General features: G+C 43.4%; 1 protein-coding gene across 1 annotated transcript; it reads right to left on the bottom strand.

The window, feature by feature from the left end:
* Nucleotides 1-119: 119 nt before the first annotated feature.
* On the bottom strand, nt 120-7,434 carry LOC149321680 (uncharacterized). The gene is made up of 5 exons (XM_089526893.1): nt 7,377-7,434; nt 5,755-6,105; nt 3,754-3,964; nt 2,707-2,803; nt 120-681 (listed from the first exon to the last, which is right to left on the bottom strand). Exons 1-5 carry the CDS (start codon nt 7,418-7,420, stop codon nt 254-256), a joined length of 1,131 nt encoding a protein of 376 aa, XP_089383019.1. The 5' UTR covers nt 7,421-7,434; the 3' UTR covers nt 120-253.
* Between the last annotated feature and the right edge of the window lie 10,456 nt (nt 7,435-17,890).

Raw genomic sequence — 17,890 nt, 5'->3', positions numbered from 1 at the left:
AGAGGGTGTGACTTGCCCAAGGTCATCCAGTGGGTTTTCATGGCCAAGCTAGATTCAAACCCTGGTCCAATACTCAAAGCACTACACCATGCTGGCTCTTTCTAGTCATTGCTTAATTTAAAAAAAGAAACCCAAAATAAGAAGAAAAAAAAACTAATCACAATTGCACACACATATACTGTCTGATTATAATGCATTTGTACAGTAAATCTTTCTCAACAAGAAAGGTAGAAACAAAAGCAAAACTTCAGCATCAGGAGCGGAAGCCAAAACACCTACGACAAAATTGGTAGCTCCTATGTAGCCTCATTCGGCATCTGCGGAGGTGGCCAGGCACAGAGCTGATTGTGGAGGAGCTGGTGGTCTGCTGGAGGCTCACAGTAGAGGGTTGGAGGGTCTGTGCTCGTGGTGGCATGTGGCTGGGCCCTGCAACATGAAGGGGAGGAAGAGATGCTTGCCAAGCCTCCATAGATATACCTGCTGCTTCAGGACTCCTCTCCTCTTTCAGGGGCTTAGATTTTTTCTTGGGCTGTTGGGAAAAGATACTGCTGAACTGTTCCAGGCTACTTGGATGCTCTGATTGATTTGTGTTCACAGCATCCGAGGAAAGTTCCTTGTAGTTACATGAGATCAACTTCTGCAGCTGAGTTTTGGATGTAGGTTTCTTCCCAACAGAGATTGCTATAGGGTAGGGTAGAGCCAAAGGGTAACAAAGCTGTGATTGCCTAGACTCCAAAAGTATTTTTCATCTACCATAACAAACCTTTTCTTTATTTGTGGCTAGGGAAGTATATTTTAGTATATTTAGTACACTGTTGAATCATATGAAAAAAAGCCTTCCATGACACTCAGACATATGTCTCAGGATACATATTATATGTGCTACAAAGTGCAGGATACGGGATCCTGGATTTTTTTAAAAGAAGGGGTTTTGCCATTATGTGATTGTTGGTACCTGGAAATTAAAATGGGCCTCCAAAGCTAAGTCCTCAGTAGCTACCTATCCCTCCCCTTGGTTCCTAAGTTTCTGTTTCCCATTCTCAGCTACCTTCTTAAATGATAAATTAGATTTTGCAGACAAGCCATAGCTCGGTCACGTAAAGATACTCTAATTAATCTGTATGATCTCTGCTTAATGCCAAACCTGAGTTCCCTTAGCAAAACAAACAAAGCAGAGTACCTTAAACCTAGGATATGATTATATCTTCTTGTTGTGTGCCTTCAAACTATTTTCAACTTACAACATTTCTAAGGCAAACCTATCACAGGTTTTTTGTTTTGTTTTGTTTGTGGCTGAGAGAATGTGACTTGCCCAAAGTCACCCAGTGGCTGAGCAGGGATTCAAACTCTGCTCTCCAAAGTCATAGTCCAGTGTTCAAACCACTACACTGGCTCATGACTACATATACCTATGGTTAAAAGGACTAGGCCAAAAGTTAACAATGGACTATGAAAATTCCTAGCCTTTGTAGGACTGGAAAGAAGTAGGAATAAGATGGGGAAGGGGACAGACATTGTCCACTTCATGGTCAAAGCCATGAGACTGTTTGAAGAGCTTGTGAATGTGATTGACCCTTGACTTTCCCTTGCATAGAGAAGTTGTGCATACATTTACAAACCCTTCTCATTGCTAAATTCACAGCTGAGGTTGGCACATACGATCCTTCACATAAAACAAAGATAGTAAAGCAGGGATGAGGAAAGTGTACCCCGTGGGCTGCATGCATCCCTCAAGATCCCCATTCCTTCCCATTCCACCCGCCCCCCCCCCCCCCCAAATAACCATCCATGCGAGAAATTTCAGCATTTTTTCAAACATTGCCTGGGCTTTATACTGCCTGGGCTGTTTTAAGCCCAAGAGACACCTTTACCAAATAACAAAGCAAAACAGTTCTGGTTTTGTTCCTTGTTAAGTAAACTCCACTCCCATGCTTTAAACAGTATGAGGGAGAGGTGTACAGACACCCTAATGCTTGGATATATAAAAATAAAAATCCAGGAGTGGGGGAGCATAGCAGGTAGAGGTGTGGCAGCCTTGGTCAAGAAGCTAACCAAAAGCAGAAGTCTATTTATCTTTGGTTCTGGTTTCTAAAGTTAAATTTGTTCCACAATGAAAGATGCTAAACATTTAATGAAGCAGTTACTGCTGCAGGTCTTAAGAAGGGTAAAACTGATTTAATTTAACAGATTGATTGAGACTCAGTAGTTCTTGTTGTATATCCTGAAGCAGTGGTCTCCAAACTTTGGTCCTCCAGAAGTTTTGGATTTTACCTCCAAGAATTCTTGAACATTGGCCAAGCTGGCTGGGGCTTCTGGGAGCTAAAGTCCAAAACACCTGGAGGACCAACATTTTGCAACCACTGGCCTAAAGCAACAGTTGGGGAACTTGTGGCTGTCCAGATGCTAATATATTACTATTCCCATCATCCTTCTTTATTGGTGAGACTGATGGAAATTGGAGATGAACAATGTTTGAAAGGCCACAGTTCTCCAGTCCTGTGCTAAAGATTAATTACATGAAGCTGTTCCTACTTTGAGGTAAGGATGGGAACTAGTCCTTGCCTCATTGGAATTAAGCTGTCCTATAACAACTGCATGAAGGCAGAAGGGAGGGGGGAAAACACAGCTCTCTTCAGTTGGGCAGGGAGGCCAGCATAGTACCTCCTTGTATGTTTACAGTCTTCATGGTGTCCCTTAATTAGTCACCTGCTACCATGTGCAAGGTGCTGCCAGACCTGGGTCCAGACGTCACCGAAGCCTCCAGCTCTGTGTTCACGCTGGAGGAGGATGAATCATCATTTGCCTGATGGAAGAGAAACAGCCACGGTCAGTACAGTGGACCCAGAGCTTATGATGGCACTATTCAATCACAAATTCTCAAACATGGGTCACTGCTTACCCCCACAGCTGACATGGGGCTCACAGGGAGCTACTCTATGAAGGTGTTAAAATAACAGCAAACTGCCCAGACTGTTTCTTTCCTAATATCCTTATGCGAATTAGAGAACTGTTTTATAACAGAAAGAAAGGGTGAAGGCAATATCCTCAAACACTCCACACTGTTTGCAGAGTGAAGAGGATAGAAAAATGGCATAAACCATGGCTCCATATTATTTCATCTGGGCATTAGAATTCCCTCAGATACAGCATTCAAACCCATATGTTTTTGACTATTTTAAACCAAGAAGGGGTTTCAGAAGTGACCCTAATGGTGCATCTACACTGTAGAAATAATGCAGTTTAATGTCACTTGAACTGCCATGGATCCATCCTACAGAATCCTGGGATTTGTAGTTTTGTAACACCAACACTCTGGCAGAGAAGGCTAAAGACCTCTACAAATCCCAAGATTCTACAGGATGAAGCAACAGCACTTAAAGTGGTGTCAAACTGCATTATTTCTACAGTGTAGGTGCACCCTAAGAACCCTTTTAGTCAGTTGTGAATGATATAAATCAGAGGAGAGCTGTTCATAAACTGAATATACATTCTGACTAATATAGATTTCCTACTGAAATTACACAGGTAGGAATAGCAAAATGGATTTAAATGTCTATTGGTGGAATTGACCTAAGTGCTTCTTAATTCTCCTGGTGAAATACAACAAATAATAATAATAATAATAATAATAATAATAATAATAGCAACATTTATTTATAGTCCGCCTTTTCTCAAGGAATCAAAGTGGGTTACAACATCTAAGAAACAGTAAAAACTACATCAAGGTTAATCGCAACTGCCTGCAATACATACCAGGCTGCTTGACTGAGATGGAGTTTCTTTGTACACCTTGTACCTCTTGCCCTTCTTGCTTCCACAGAATCTGCTGAAGAAGGCCCTGGGTCCACGAGAACTGATAGCTGTCTCACTGATTGGTGAGGAGATTTGTAAGAACTGGATGTCAAGCTGCAGCTTTCCTCTTATCTTTTCCTTCTTTCCAGGTCGAGACTGAAGCATAAACCACCTGTAGAGATAATGTAGTGTCCCCTATTGTGGATGGCTCACTCAGGGCCAGGACAGGGCTAGGAAATCTAACACAATATTATTGGTCTACAACTTCCATCATCCCCCCTGACCATGTGGCTAAAGCTGATGAGAATTGGTATTCCAGATAAAATAATTTTTATTCAGCAATTAACACATAAACACAGACAATACATATATACAACAAAAATGGACTCTGCATTAAATGATGCTTGACATCTACAAAGAAATGGAGTAAATCTTTCATCAAGATGCCTCATCTGCATAGCCAGAAAATAAAAAGCCTGCCTCTTGACTTTTGCTGGAGTTTATCACATGGGAGAAATCCTGTGCAAAAATGGGAGTTTAAATTGGGGAAAAACCTGCAGAAGCGGGTTGATTTTCTCACGATATCATTATTAAACTAATGTTGACCTAAACAGAAAGTGGAGAGAAAGTAGACAAAAGCCACTCCTTTTTACTTTCGGAAAATCCTGAAAGTAAAAAGGAGTGGCTTTTGTTTACTTTCCATTTGGGTTAACATAAGTTTAACAACATGTGTAAAAATCAAACTGCTTTGAGGGGGTTTTCTACCTTTTAAATCCCATTTTTGTATGGGATTTCCCCCGTGTGATAAACTCCACTGTCTCACTTGCTTCTTTTCCTTCCCACACCTTCAGTTTTTCATTCCCAACCAGAATGAAGGCTGGCATCACCCAGTGCACTAACTTATAGTGCCACCTCCCCATTGAATTCCTCTCATACCAGACCATACAGAATCCTTAATAACTGGGGGGTGGGGATGGACTAATGTCTCAAAAATGTATTTCCTGTATATCACTGAATGTAATGGTAATAATTGTGACATAAACAACTAGAAAAAATTAAAACCTTTAAATTACAATATCATACACATAACCTAAATATATTTATATGTACATAGTTTCATGTGATTGAAGTCAACATTTGATCAGATGTGATGTTTTTAGGGAAAAAATTAAAATGTTTTTTTAAAATATACAATTGATTTGTTTTTTTAAATTTAAATGTTGTTTTAAAACATGGGGCCTCTCTTTTCTCCTCCCACTGAGTCTCGCCCCACTCACACCATATCTTCAGGTTTTAATGGGACACAATCGAACAGCAGAGCCTGTTTCTTCCCAAAGAACAGTAATGGGGAACAGTAATGTCACACACACCCTTAGGATGTCACGCAGTGTGTCCCACACAACCCCAGTGATGCTGCTGGCTAGAAGTAGGCACATTTATGCCAGCCGTTAAGGGGTGTGCAATATTTAAGGGAACAATTATGTTGATTTAGAAATGGCTTTCTTTGATCCAAAACACACTGCAGAAATATTGTGACTGCTTTAACTGCCCTGGCTCGATGCTAGGGAATCCTGGGGACTGTAGTTTTGTGAGATATTTAGCTTTCTCTGTCAGAGCGCTCTGGTGCCACAACAAACTACAGTTGCCAGGATTCCCTAGCACTGAGCCAAGGAAGTTTAAGTTGTGTCGAACTAGATGATTTCTGTGGTGTGTTTTGGACCTTTATTAAAAAATCTTTATGTGGGCATGGTATGTCTATTGTGGCTTCTGGTTGTACAACGGTGCATCTGTTTATCTACTGTTTATCTATTTTTTCCTGCTGATGGTATTGTCTACTTTGCTAAATCAGGAAAAACCCAGGGCCATCACCTCCAAACTGTCTTCTTAGATTCCTTGCCTGATGCCACCTAACTCTACAAAACGGCTGTGGGGATGGCTGGTTGGCCAACTCTCTGTGCTTACTCGTTTTTCCTCTTGGTTTTGTCCAGAAAGAGCTGGGCAAGAGGCAGGCAGACTCTGCCCAGGAACTGGTTGAAGTGATGTACGGAATTGTGCATGACGGTGAGAACGAGGCCATGCTCTTCTGAGTCATCCAGCACGGTCGGCAACTGCAATGTACACTCCTCGTGCCATTCGGGATTTAGGTTGTGGTGGGCCACAGAGGTCCGAAATCTTTGCTTCTGTAGCTGAATCACAACATAGGGGTTGCTGGTGCCTGTGGTGCTCTTGGGACGCAAGCAGCAGGCCTGCAGGACAACCAGGTGCAAGTGGGTAGGGTGCCATGGCTGCTCTTTTTCTGAGGCTTCCTTCAGCCTGCAAAGAGAAAAAAATGCCACTGTTACTGTTGGGTTGCAAGAACGAGGGAATACCTGATGTAATACAGTATCTGATGGACGCCAGCAGCTGGACTAGTATTATTCTGTAGGAGAGGAGGACAGCTGGGTAAGGAAATAAATTCATAGAATCAGAGATAGAAGAGACCGTAAGAGCCATCCAGTCCAGTCCACAAGGGCCATCCATGCAGGAGCTCACAATCAAAGCACCCCCAATATGAAATTGTCTAAAAGCCAGGCAACTCTGGTCCAAAACACTGCAGAAATAATCCAGTTTGAGACCACTTTAACTGCCTTGGCTCAGTGCTAGGGAATCCTGGGAATTATAGTTTACTGTGGCACCAGAGCTGTCTGACTGAGAAGGTTAAGTGTCTCATAAAACGACAGTTCCCAGAATTCCCTAGCATTGAGCCAGGGCAGTTAAACTGGTCTCAAACTGGGTTATTTCTGCAGTGTCTTTTGGACCTTTATTTCAAGAAAATTTTGCTATTTTGAGCATAGGATCAGGAAAACAAAGCCAGTTAAGTCCAATATATATCTCCACAGTTTATACAGTGGTTCTAAAATCACATGGCAATGTTTGCGCTACATAGGCTCTTGGCTATGTCTTCCTTCTTTCTCTCCTACTATTTATTGATACCCTGAAGAACTGAAGTAGCCTTCATCATCAGATGATGGTCGAAATGAGAGGGAAAGAGGAAGCATAGTTTTGGATTGAGAAAGCCAGTGTGGCATAGTAGTTTGAGTGTTGGGCTACGACTCTGGAGACCAGGGTTTGATGCCCAGCTTGGCCATGTAAACCTACTGGGTGACCTGGGGCAAGTCACACTCTCTCAGCCTCAGGAAGGCAACGGCAAGCCTCCTATGAAGAAATCTTGCCAAGAAAACCCGCTTTATGATCGCCATAAGTCAGAAACAACTTGAAGGCACACAACAACAACCACGTCCTCAGAGGAAGGGGTGCTGTGTAAATGATGTTCATAACTGGCATTCCTCTGAGGGTGACCAACTTCTAAAGGAGGACAAGGCATCACAAACTGTAGGACATCCGAGGGGAAATGGCCAAATAAAAGCTAAAAAACACTAAATCTAAATATAAATCTATGCTGCCGAGTGATGCTCCCAATGGAGAACATTTGAGAATCCTCCTGGTTGCAAGGCTGGAATGGAGGACGCGTCCGGAAAAAGGAGGACGCACGTGGTCACCCCGGGCCTTTGTTGAAATGCATGTCCAGAGAGAGCACCGTTTACCCTGCTGTGGCCTTTGTGCCCCCCTGGTTGGGGTCCCTCTCCATCTGACTCTATGCCTGGACCTCAAGGGCGCCCCTGGCAGGAAGAACGCCTCGCCTTCCCATTCTAGAGAACTCAGGTCCTCCTGCGGGAGACAATCGGGTGGGCGGGGCCACAGTTAGCCCCGCCCACGTTCCATAGAGACCCCGCCCCTCCGAATCTTTATTACTGATCGAGGCGGGGACTAAGCTGGTGGGCGTGGCGCTGTTAAAGCCGCACGTGGAACTGGAGCGCTGCATGGAGGGTGGCGGAAGCAGAGGGTGGCAGATGTCCTCCTCGCCTCCGAAGAGGAGAAGGCGCCGCAAAATGTAGGGACATGACCAAAGGCAAAGTTAAAATGCTAATAGAAAGATAAACCCATGCTTCTCAGTCATGCTCAGGACATTGGGGGAATTCCTCCTGGACAGAATGTAGGACGTGTCCTGGAAAAGGAGGGCCTCCTTTGTATCCAGAGCAGTGGTTCCCAAAATTTGGCCCTCCAGATGTTTTGGACTCCAGCTCCCAGAATTCCTGGCTGTTGGCCAAGCTGGCTGTGGCTTCTGGGAGCTGAAGTCCAAAACACTTGGAGGACCAAAGGTTGGGAATCACTGATCTAGTGGCTGGGGGTGGTTGTTGTTGTTGTTTGCTTTCAAAGCATTTCCGATTATGGTGATCCTATCATGAGGCCGAGAGAGTGTGACTTGCCCAAAATCACCCAGTCGGTTATGGATTCCAGCTTCTCTAGAGTCGTAGTCCAGTGCTCAAACCACTAGACCACACTGTCCCTCAGAGGCTGGTATCTTCACATCCAGGAAACTTATCCAGGGGTTGGCCATAGATATGGCAAATAGATATATTGGCCATAGATATGGCAAAGTACAACCACACCCCGAATCCACAAAACAGGGATACCTTTATTAACCCAAACTCACCAAACACATGTGGGTTCTTCATCAGGCAAAGCTCAGCTCTGGCGCCACAACAAACGATAGTTCCCAGAACTCCATAGTATTGAGCCATAAAGGAGGTTCAAACCAGATTATTCCTGCGGTGCGGATGCAGCCTGAGAGAAACTGTGTCTGAAGAAAAACAGCCATGACGATCTCCTCCTTCCTGGCTGCTTGCAGTTTCTCTAGTTCTCTAGGAGGCGCTCAAATTCCAGATTAATCTCTAAACCAGTGTGAACGATCTGTGCAACTTCTCCATTGAATAATTGGTAGGTGAGTGTCCTCTCTCTCTCTCTCTCTCTCTCTCTCTCTCTGGATGGAGTTATAAGGAAAACAACAAGCTTGCTCCACAATTAGAAACCTGGAGGGCAAAAGGCACAAAAAGGTGCCCAAATGACCCTTGTGCACAGGAACTGTTAAATCCTGGACGTTATATTCTCTTTTTGTTCTGGTAAAGAAAGTGGTTTGAGTGTTGGACTACGATTCTGGAGACCAAGAATTGAGCTTGGGCAAATCACATGCTCTCAGTCTCAGAAAAACCCGTGATACAGGCTTCATTCGCACTGCAGAAATAACCCAGTTTGACACCACTTTAACTGCCATAGCTCAATTGTTGGTCATTGTGGCACCAGAGCTCTCTGACAAAGAAGGCTAAATGCGTCACCAAACTACCATAACCAAAGTTCCCTAGCCTTGGGCTATGGCAGTCAAAGTGGTGTCAAACTGGATTATTTCTGCAGTGCGGATGCAGCCATGATCCCCTTAATAGGGACTCCGTAAGTCAGAAACGACTTGAAGGCACAAACAACAAGAAGGAAAGCACACTTGTGATTCCACCTTACTAAACTTGGTTTCCTGTACTTCCTTTCCTGGCTACTAAACTGGGAACAACGTTGCAAAAGGAATTAATTTAACACCTTCCTTCTTTACTTAATTGCAGTAAAAGAAGACAATCACTGTCAATATGATTTTTCCTACAACTCATTACATTACTTTTGTCCCTGTACTATACTGTATTCTTTATGGGCCCTTGGTATCGGCTGGGGTTTGGTTACAGGACGGACCACCACCCCATGGAGACCAAAATCTGTGGATGCTCAGGTCCCATTAAATACAGTGGCACAGTAAAATGGTGTCCCTTGAATAAAACGGCAAAATCAAGGCTTGCTTTTTGGAATATATATATATATATATATAGAGAGAGAGAGAGAGAGAGAGTTCTGAAATACTTTCAAGTTGTGGATGCTTGAATCCATGGATACAGAGTGCTGACTGTATGTCTAAATTCCCTCTGAAATCACTGGACAAATCAATGGCATTGTGCAGAATTACCTGAGAGCTTGACTTTGCAATATAGTCATGGGGCATAGGTTCCTTAAGTACCAGTAGTGGGCATGAATTACCTTTGTCTCATTAATTTTCACTAGAAAACAATGAAAGAAAGGTGGCACTTCAAAAAGGAGGCTGTTTCAACAAAGTGCTTGGCTTGCAGTTTTAGGATGTGAGGGATTGCCAGCAGTATGCAGGCTATAGATAACACACTTCTTCACAACATCCTATTCATAGTTTAATTCAGTTCATTTTTTAAATAGTAACTTACTTGATCTATACCTTTCTTTTTCACAAATAAGATACAAAGAATTTGAGGATTTACACAGCTGAATATAGAAGAAAGTGATCATGACATGTTTGTGAAGTCGAAGGCTTTCATGGCCGGCATCCATAGTTTTTTGTGGGTTTTTTGGGCTATGTGGCCATGTTCTAAAAGAGTTTTCTTCTAGAACATGGCCACGTAGCCCGAAAAACCCACAAAAACTATGTGACATGTTTGCTCATCCAAACTGGAGTTTTTAATATTTAGCTCCTCAAGTCTAGGACTGAATCCATGAATCCATGTATTTGATCATGCATATAATGCTGAGTTTGAAGCTGACATCTATTTTTTATTATTTTATTCCATTTAATTTTATTGTGTTGTAACCAACTCTTTATTTTGAGGAGCGATAGGGCAGGCAAGTACAACATCATTGTCTCCATGCTGGAAATAGCTGTACGCATTGTATGATATGAATTAGCCAGTGCAGATAGGATGGAATTTAATTCAGTTTTTTAAAACAGTAATACAAATAATTTACTAAGAACACACATTTTAATTAACTTATTTTTTAAAAAATCCAAATGTGTGATAAAATGAAAGAGACAGATTAATCCAGTTCTCCTGTTAAGAGGTGGGTGGCCACATCCTGTACCAGCTGCAGTTTCCAAGAACGTTTAGGAGGACAATCTCATGTAGATCACATTACCAATCAAGTATTGAGCTTAGGGTGGAATTTATGTTGTCCATTAATAGTAACAGGGATATGCAAGAAAGACAGTGGATGTTTCTCTGCCCAGCTATGTGGCACCATGGCAGAAAGAGACTGGTGATGCTTTATGAGCCCTTGTCATCAAGACACCTTAGAACTAAACACACCACTTAAACTGAGGAAGAATCTCATATTATTCTAGAATTAATTCTCTCTGGAGGTGTGGGATGGGTGCAAAGACTCTCTTTAATTGATTTGTTGTAGCAAACGATAGACTGATTGTGTAGATCATGAAAAACTTTGGATTGCTCTTAATGAAATGGGTGTACCACAACATTTGATTGTCCTAATGTGTAACCTGTACTTGAGATAAGAGGCCAGAACAGAAGGACAGAACATGAGTGATTTCCAGTTGGTAAGGGGATGAGGCAAGGCTGTGTTTTTTCACACTATTTAAGGTGTATGGTGAACATATCATATGCAAAGGTAAATTAGTTTCTGAAGGAGAAAAACAGGAGGAAGGGACATTTACAGTTTGATATGCAGATGACACCATACTAGTAGCAGAAAAATAGCTTGGAATGATTACCGAAGAAAGTCAAGGAAGAAAGTGCAAAAGCAGGTTTACAGCTGAACATTAAGAAAACAAAGGCCACAGATGAAGTACATAACTTTAACTTAGGTAATTAATTAATTGAAATGGTTCAAGGTTTTCCAGTCATTAATCAGAATGAAGACTGCAGTCAAGAAATAAGGAGGCTGGGACCTGGAAGGGCAGTTACAAAGGCGGGATACAGACGGGCAAAAAGGGGTGTGTTCATGACGTCATGAAGGTATAGCCTTCAGACGGCCCTTACCTGAATGCCGCCATGAACATGTCGCCCACACGCCCCAAGCGGGAAGAAGCGGCATTAAAAAGGTGCTGCTTTTCCCTGCTTCTTTTCTATATACTGCGCAACTGCGCAGCTCCGTCTATAAGCTGCTGCACCGGTACGCCAGAATTGTTACGCCGCTAATTTAAGTTGCCCATTTAAAAGCTCCGTGTCTGCTGCGTCTCATAATGAGTCGGGGTCCTGGAACATGCGCAGTTTGCACCGAGGCTCTAATTAGAGCGTCAGATGCCATGCAGATGTGGAAGCTGCAGTACAGCTGCACTCTATTTTAATGCTCGTAACCCTAACCCTAACCCTAACCCTAACCCTAGAGCAACATGTACGTATGCGCTGCTAGAATTGGGGAAAGTTTGGAATTTAAAGTGAACCCCTACACACATTCCTGTGCCATTTTCACCTAACAATAAAAAAACGCTAAAACTTTAAATATTTACATATGTACAAGGGAGGTGATGGGGGATGGCAGGGGGACAGCGGTGGCAGCGGCGACAGCTGTGGCTGTGCATTGCAGATTCAGCAAGAGCGTGGGGACCAAAGGAGAGGAGGCATCCATGATGCTGGTGACACTACCAACGTGCAAGCGGACAAGGATGCCAACACCAGCTGATCACCAGCTGGCAGGAGACCACCATTGTTCTTGGGCAGGGCGAGGGAAAAAGTTTAAAGGGGCCTGGGCGCTTTAAATGTGCACATAGGCTTTCTGCTGCCGGTGCTGAGCGCCGCAACTCCGCAGCTGCGCATCCGCCAGCCGGCAAAAGAAAAAAAAAGCCCCGTTTTTGGCCGCCCGTGCAGAAGCTGCCTCTCTTTTTGCAGCGTCCTCCGAGGTGGCGGTATGGAAACTGCGGGTCAGAAATGGCCCCAGGTGAGGTGTCTTCACTGCCCCCCATGTGGAAGCCCCATTCACCTGAGCCATGCCCCCGGGGCAGGCAGTCTGGAGGCTCCGTATTCAGCAGAATACACCTCCAAGACGTCTTCCCCTGCCCATCTGTACCCCGCCAAAGGAAGCACTGTAGATGATATCCAGAAGTATAAAACTGTATCTTTGAATACCAAAGTTAGCATTATCCATTAACATTTCGAATTTGGGAAGTTGGTTGGAAAATTTTGAAAGTCAGTTGGCTGGAAAGTTGGACATTGAAGAAAGCTGTTAGGAACAGAATCAGCTCATTTGAAATGTGTTGCAGCAGAGCTCTGCAGATACCCTGGAATGCCAAAAAGAGAAATAAATGGATCCTAGACTAGAGCAAAGAAAGCCTGAGCTCTTCTTAGAAGTCATGACTAAACTGATAAGAGACTGTTGTACTTTGGCCATATCGCAATAAAGTGTAGCTCACTAGAAAAGACAATGATGTTTGCCAAGATAGAGTGCAGTAGGAAAAGAGGAAGACTGCAATACAGGTAGCAGACTTCATCAAGGAAGCCACAGTCCTGAGTTTGCAAGACCTGACCAGAGTTCTTGATGACAGGATGACTTGAAGGTCTGTCATTCATAGGGTTGCCATAAGTCAAAGTTACATTGAGGGCAGTTAATAAGAAGAAAAAGAAGAGGAGGAAGAGGAGAAGGACAAAGGGACACAACACCAAATGGGGATTCCTTCCTCCCTCTCCACAAGGCAACCATTGTCTTTCCTCTTAGGAATGCAAAACAACAGGAAATGTTTATGCATGTACAGCCCAAAATATAGGCAGGATAGGCCTCCTCCCTAGAAGTGTTTATCATTCTGCTGCACGTTATTGATACCGACAAACATGGACACTGGAATGACATCCCTAATGAGAAGAGACAGAGGATGCTCTGGTCTTTGATCTGCACTCCTTTCCATGGCTCACATAGATATTTTTGGGGCACGATTCAGTCAAGCTTGAAAGGGTATGTTTGTTGTAGTCCTGAAAACTGTGTATTTAAGTTCATTGAAGAGCCACTTCTCTCAAACTGTACAATTATGAGATGGGAAGCAGTAGTGATAGACATAGGAAGAGACAAAGTTAATGGATACATGTGGAGGTTGGCCACATGGGACATGAGGAGAGCGTCCCTGCTCCTTTAGGGTTAATCTACATGTAAGGATATTATGCGAATTACTGTGGATTTCACATATTCCTGTCGACACTTAATGCTCTTCTCTTTCCTGCACAAATTCACATCTATTTGCCTCTATTCACCCTACCTCTGCCAAAAATGTGTAGCCATCTGAATCCGTGCAAAGCAGATGATGGCCACAAATGGAATAATGCTCATTTCTCCAGATTTCCGTGGATATACCAGTAAAAAAACACAAAGTCTTTTTCCTCAGAGTTTAAAGAGTCCACACATGCACACACAAACTGTGAATTGCATGTGACCACATTGCATTCTATTCAACTGGAATGAGGAGTATTTTAATCACGAAGACAAGCCCTTCTTAGCAATTGTGTGGAAGAGGGAATTTTAGCAGGTGCAGCTTTTTATCCTATCCACCAACAGAGAAACGGGACTAGTAGAAAGGGGTTGCACAAATGAAGACCAGGTCTAACTCAAGTCATTTTCTCCTGGAGGCAAAGGACAACATTTGATTCATCTGTACTGGCAGCAGAATCAGACTTCAGATCTAGTGATGGGGCAGTATCTTCTAGTATGTCTGAAGGTACAAACTTAGATTAGGGAACACTGGGGCATTTGCACTTCTGATGGGAGGCAATGACTGGAGGGCTCAGGCAGAATAGCCTGGGTAATGATGTGTCTGCGCATTAAGAGATCACTTCAGATTCCCAGCCAGGTCAGCTGTATCTTACTCCCTGATATTTCAGAGCCAAACGTGGATATGAGAGGTTAGGCCTTTGTGACATCACAAAGGCAAAGAAGAAGAGATTTCTTAGCTGGCTGATTATGGAAGTGGACACAGGGATAAATGAGTCCAGAATCTGGTAAAATTCACCTAACCAAGTAATATTGCAACTCAGAGCTGGGGATCCACTTTTGATAACTGGGAACTTGGCAAAATGTGCCCAGTAACTGCAACAATTGCATCTCTTCTTCCAGCTGAAGCCTACATTCCAAACAAACAACTTGAACACATATGATAACACCTCAACATTAGGAGGAATTTCCTGACAGTAAGAGCTATTCAACAATGGAACACACTCCCTCGTAGTGTAGTGGAGTCTCCTTCTTAGGTGGGTTTTGGTGGTCTCTTCCAACACTTATGATTTTATGATTCTACATGTGGAGCTTTAGCAGAACTTAAACTGTTGCAGGAGTTTCTGGAAGGCTTAGAGCCACCTCAAGTTTGTTTTTTTCCTTCCAAGGACCCTTCCACATAATAATAATAATAATAATTTATAGCCCGCCTCTGCCCAAAGGATCGAGTCAGGTAACTATCATAAAATCACAACAACATAGTTAACATACTCCCTAACCCCCAATTAAAAACTAGAGAACATCATAAAACACAATCAAATTTACTAAAATTAATCTAAAATTAATGTTCATTAAAATGAGGCAATTGTGGGAAGAATGAAGCAACCCCAGTTATGGGACAGTTAGGGGACAATGGGGGAGCCCATTTATCAATCTGGAAGTGCCTGCCAGAAGAAATCCATTTTAACAGCCTTCTTGAAGGCATCAAGAGTCGTAATGAGACGGATCTCCTCTGACAGGTCATTCCAAAGTTTAGAACTACATAGTTCTAGTGCTATGATTCCACTTTAACTGCCATGGCTGCATCCTGCAGAATCCTGAGGTTTGTAGTTTAGTCAGAGTAATCAGAGGAGCTCTCTGGCTGAAAATCTTAAATGCTCCTCCCTAAACTGTAAATTCCAGGATTCCCTAGGATGTTGCCATGGCAGTTAAAGTGGGATCATAGCACTATAACTGTGTGAAAGGATCCCAGGCCCTGCACCCCTGCTGTTGAGTTATGTAATAAGGCAGGTGGATCATGATGCTGGCCCTCTATCCCCTCCCTTGCTCCAAATGGCATGATGGGTCCAAGTGCATACACCCTCCAACTCTTTCCTTGTCTTTTCCCCTTGCTTCCACCTTTTTGTTGCACTGATGTGTGTGAAACACACAAATACTTTCATGCTGAGCCAGTGAGCCCATGTCCCAGGTGGGAATGGACATCATTTTACATTGGGTTATGCTTTCCTCTACCATCTTCCATCATTCTGCAATTGTCCCTGGTCAGTGGACTTCAGCAATACAATAAGCAGACCTCATAAATCTAAAGCTGCTTAGTGTAATCATTTGGTAAGTATCATGCTCATGAAGATGAGCTTGCACTTTAGCCTGTGCTCATAGCTCTGCTTCTTAATTACATGAAAACAGATCCAAGGCCAGGTCTGAACTACTGGTAATATTGAAAGCATTGCTAACTGTACAACTCTGTCCTCTTGATCCAATTCCTACTCATCTTCTAATCTCTATAGCTCCCTCTTTTCTCCCCTCGCTTCTCCATATCTTCAATCTCTCTCTCTCTACAGGCTCCTTCCCGTCGGACTTCAAACATGCTCTCATTTCCCCAATTCTGAAAAAACCTTCTCTTGACCCCTCCTCTTTGTCTAGCTACCGTCCGATTTCTCTTCTTCCCTTTCTTTCTAAGGTTTTGAAACGGGTTGTTTATTCACGCTGTCTTGAGTTTCTTGAAGCCAACTCCATCCTCGATCCCTTTCAGTCTGGTTTCTGCCCAAGGCATTCTACAGAGACAGCTCTCACTAAGATCTCGAATGACCTTTTACAGGCCAAGGCTAAAGGCCTTTACTCTGTTCTCATCCTTCTCGATTTGTCTGCAGCCTTTGACACCATTGATCACTGTCTCCTAATTGACATACTCTCTGACCTTGGGTTCTCAGACTCTGTTCTCGACTGGTTTAGATCTTATTTGTCTGACAGATCTTTTGCAGTGGTTGCAGGCGGTCAGACTTCATCTCCTGTTCCCTTATCTGTTGGAGTTCCCCAGGGCTCTGTTCTGGGTCCCCTTCTGTTTTCTCTCTACACACTGTCCTTAGGTAAACTCATCAGCTCTTTTGGCTTTTCCTACCATCTGTATGCCGATGACACTCAGTTGTATCTTTCCACCCCCGACCTTTCTCCAAGGCTTGAACAGCAAGTTTCGTCTTGCCTCACAGCTGTCTCGCAGTGGATGCGCCATCGGCGTTTGAAGCTCAACATGTCAAAGACGGAGCTTCTTGTCTTTCCTCCTAAACCCACCCTTCAACACTCCTTTTCTGTCTCTGTGGACAACATTTCTATTCAACCAGTCCAGCAAGCCCGCAGTCTTGGTTTTATCTTTGATTTTTCTCTGTCGTGTATCCCTCAGATCCAGACCACAGCCAAGGCTTGTAGATTCTTTTTGTACAATATTGCCAAAATCCGACCATATCTCTCCGCCTCTACTGCCAAGATCCTGGTCCATGCCCTAGTGATCTCACGACTTGATTACTGTAATGTCCTCTGGCTGGGCTTCCTCTTTCACACCTCCGTCCTTTAATTTCTGTCCAGCATTCAGCTGCACGCATTATCACTTCCGCCCACCGCTCTGACCACATCTCTCCTGTGTTGGCATTCCTTCACTGGCTCCCCCTCCCTTTCCGCATTCAGTATAAGCTCCTGCTGTCGACGTTTAAACCTCTCCATGGGCTGGCCCTCCCTTACTTATCAGACCTTATTTCTCCTCACCTTCCCACTAGGGCCCTCCGTTCTGGTAGTCTAGGTCTGCTGTCCCAGCCCAGGATTTCCTCTGCCCCATCTCGGATTCGCCCCTTTTCACTCGCTGCCCCTCACTCCTGGAACCTTCTTCCCCCGCAAGCAAGAGCCATCACTTCTTTAACCAGCTTCAAAACGGAGCTGAAGACCATCCTGTTCAGAGAAGCGTTCCCAGGCATTGCATAATTGTCACTTGCTATTTGATGTTCTTTTGTTGTCTGTTTTATTGAATCATTTCCTGTATTGCTATGTATTTTATATGTATTATCTTACTAGACAGGCCCCTTCCCCACCACCACTCCCTTTGTGTCGTGTCTTTTTAGATTGTAAGCCTGAGGGCAGGGAACCGTCCAATTAAAAAGATTGTATGTACAGCGCTGTGTAAATTTACAGCGCTTTATAAATAAAGGTTAATAATAATAATAATAATAATAATAATAACAACAACTCCCAGAACCAAATCAAATATATCAAATATACTTTGTGTGATAAGAGATGAACCAGACAGGGCAAAATCTTCTTTTCTTCACATATGGAATGTATCTTGCATGTCTATTTTCAAAACACATGCACAATTTTAGATGGCTGTGATGCAAAAAGCCACAAAAATTCCACAGGAACCATTCCTTGTGCCAATCTGGACATGGATTCTTAGACAGTTGACATTTGG

This window comes from Sceloporus occidentalis, unplaced genomic scaffold (genome assembly GCF_023333645.1).
Source record: "Sceloporus occidentalis isolate IW3139 unplaced genomic scaffold, rSceOcc1.0.p SCAF_1, whole genome shotgun sequence".
In the NCBI taxonomy this organism is placed as follows: domain Eukaryota; kingdom Metazoa; phylum Chordata; class Lepidosauria; order Squamata; family Phrynosomatidae; genus Sceloporus; species Sceloporus occidentalis.
Note: the sequence above shows the minus strand (reverse complement) of the source record. Positions and strands in the feature narration are given on the sequence as shown.

Coding starts and splice junctions, on each gene's coding strand:
- LOC149321680 (XM_089526893.1), bottom strand. CDS start 7,420: ATGGAGAGGGACCCCAACCAGGGGGGCACAAAGGCCACAGCAGG. Junction 3,965..5,754: donor AAAACCAAGAGGAAAAACGA/GTAAGCACAGAG, acceptor TTATCTCTACAG/GTGGTTTATGCTTCAGTCTC. Junction 682..2,706: donor CACCTTGCACATGGTAGCAG/GTGACTAATTAA, acceptor CCTACCCTATAG/CAATCTCTGTTGGGAAGAAA.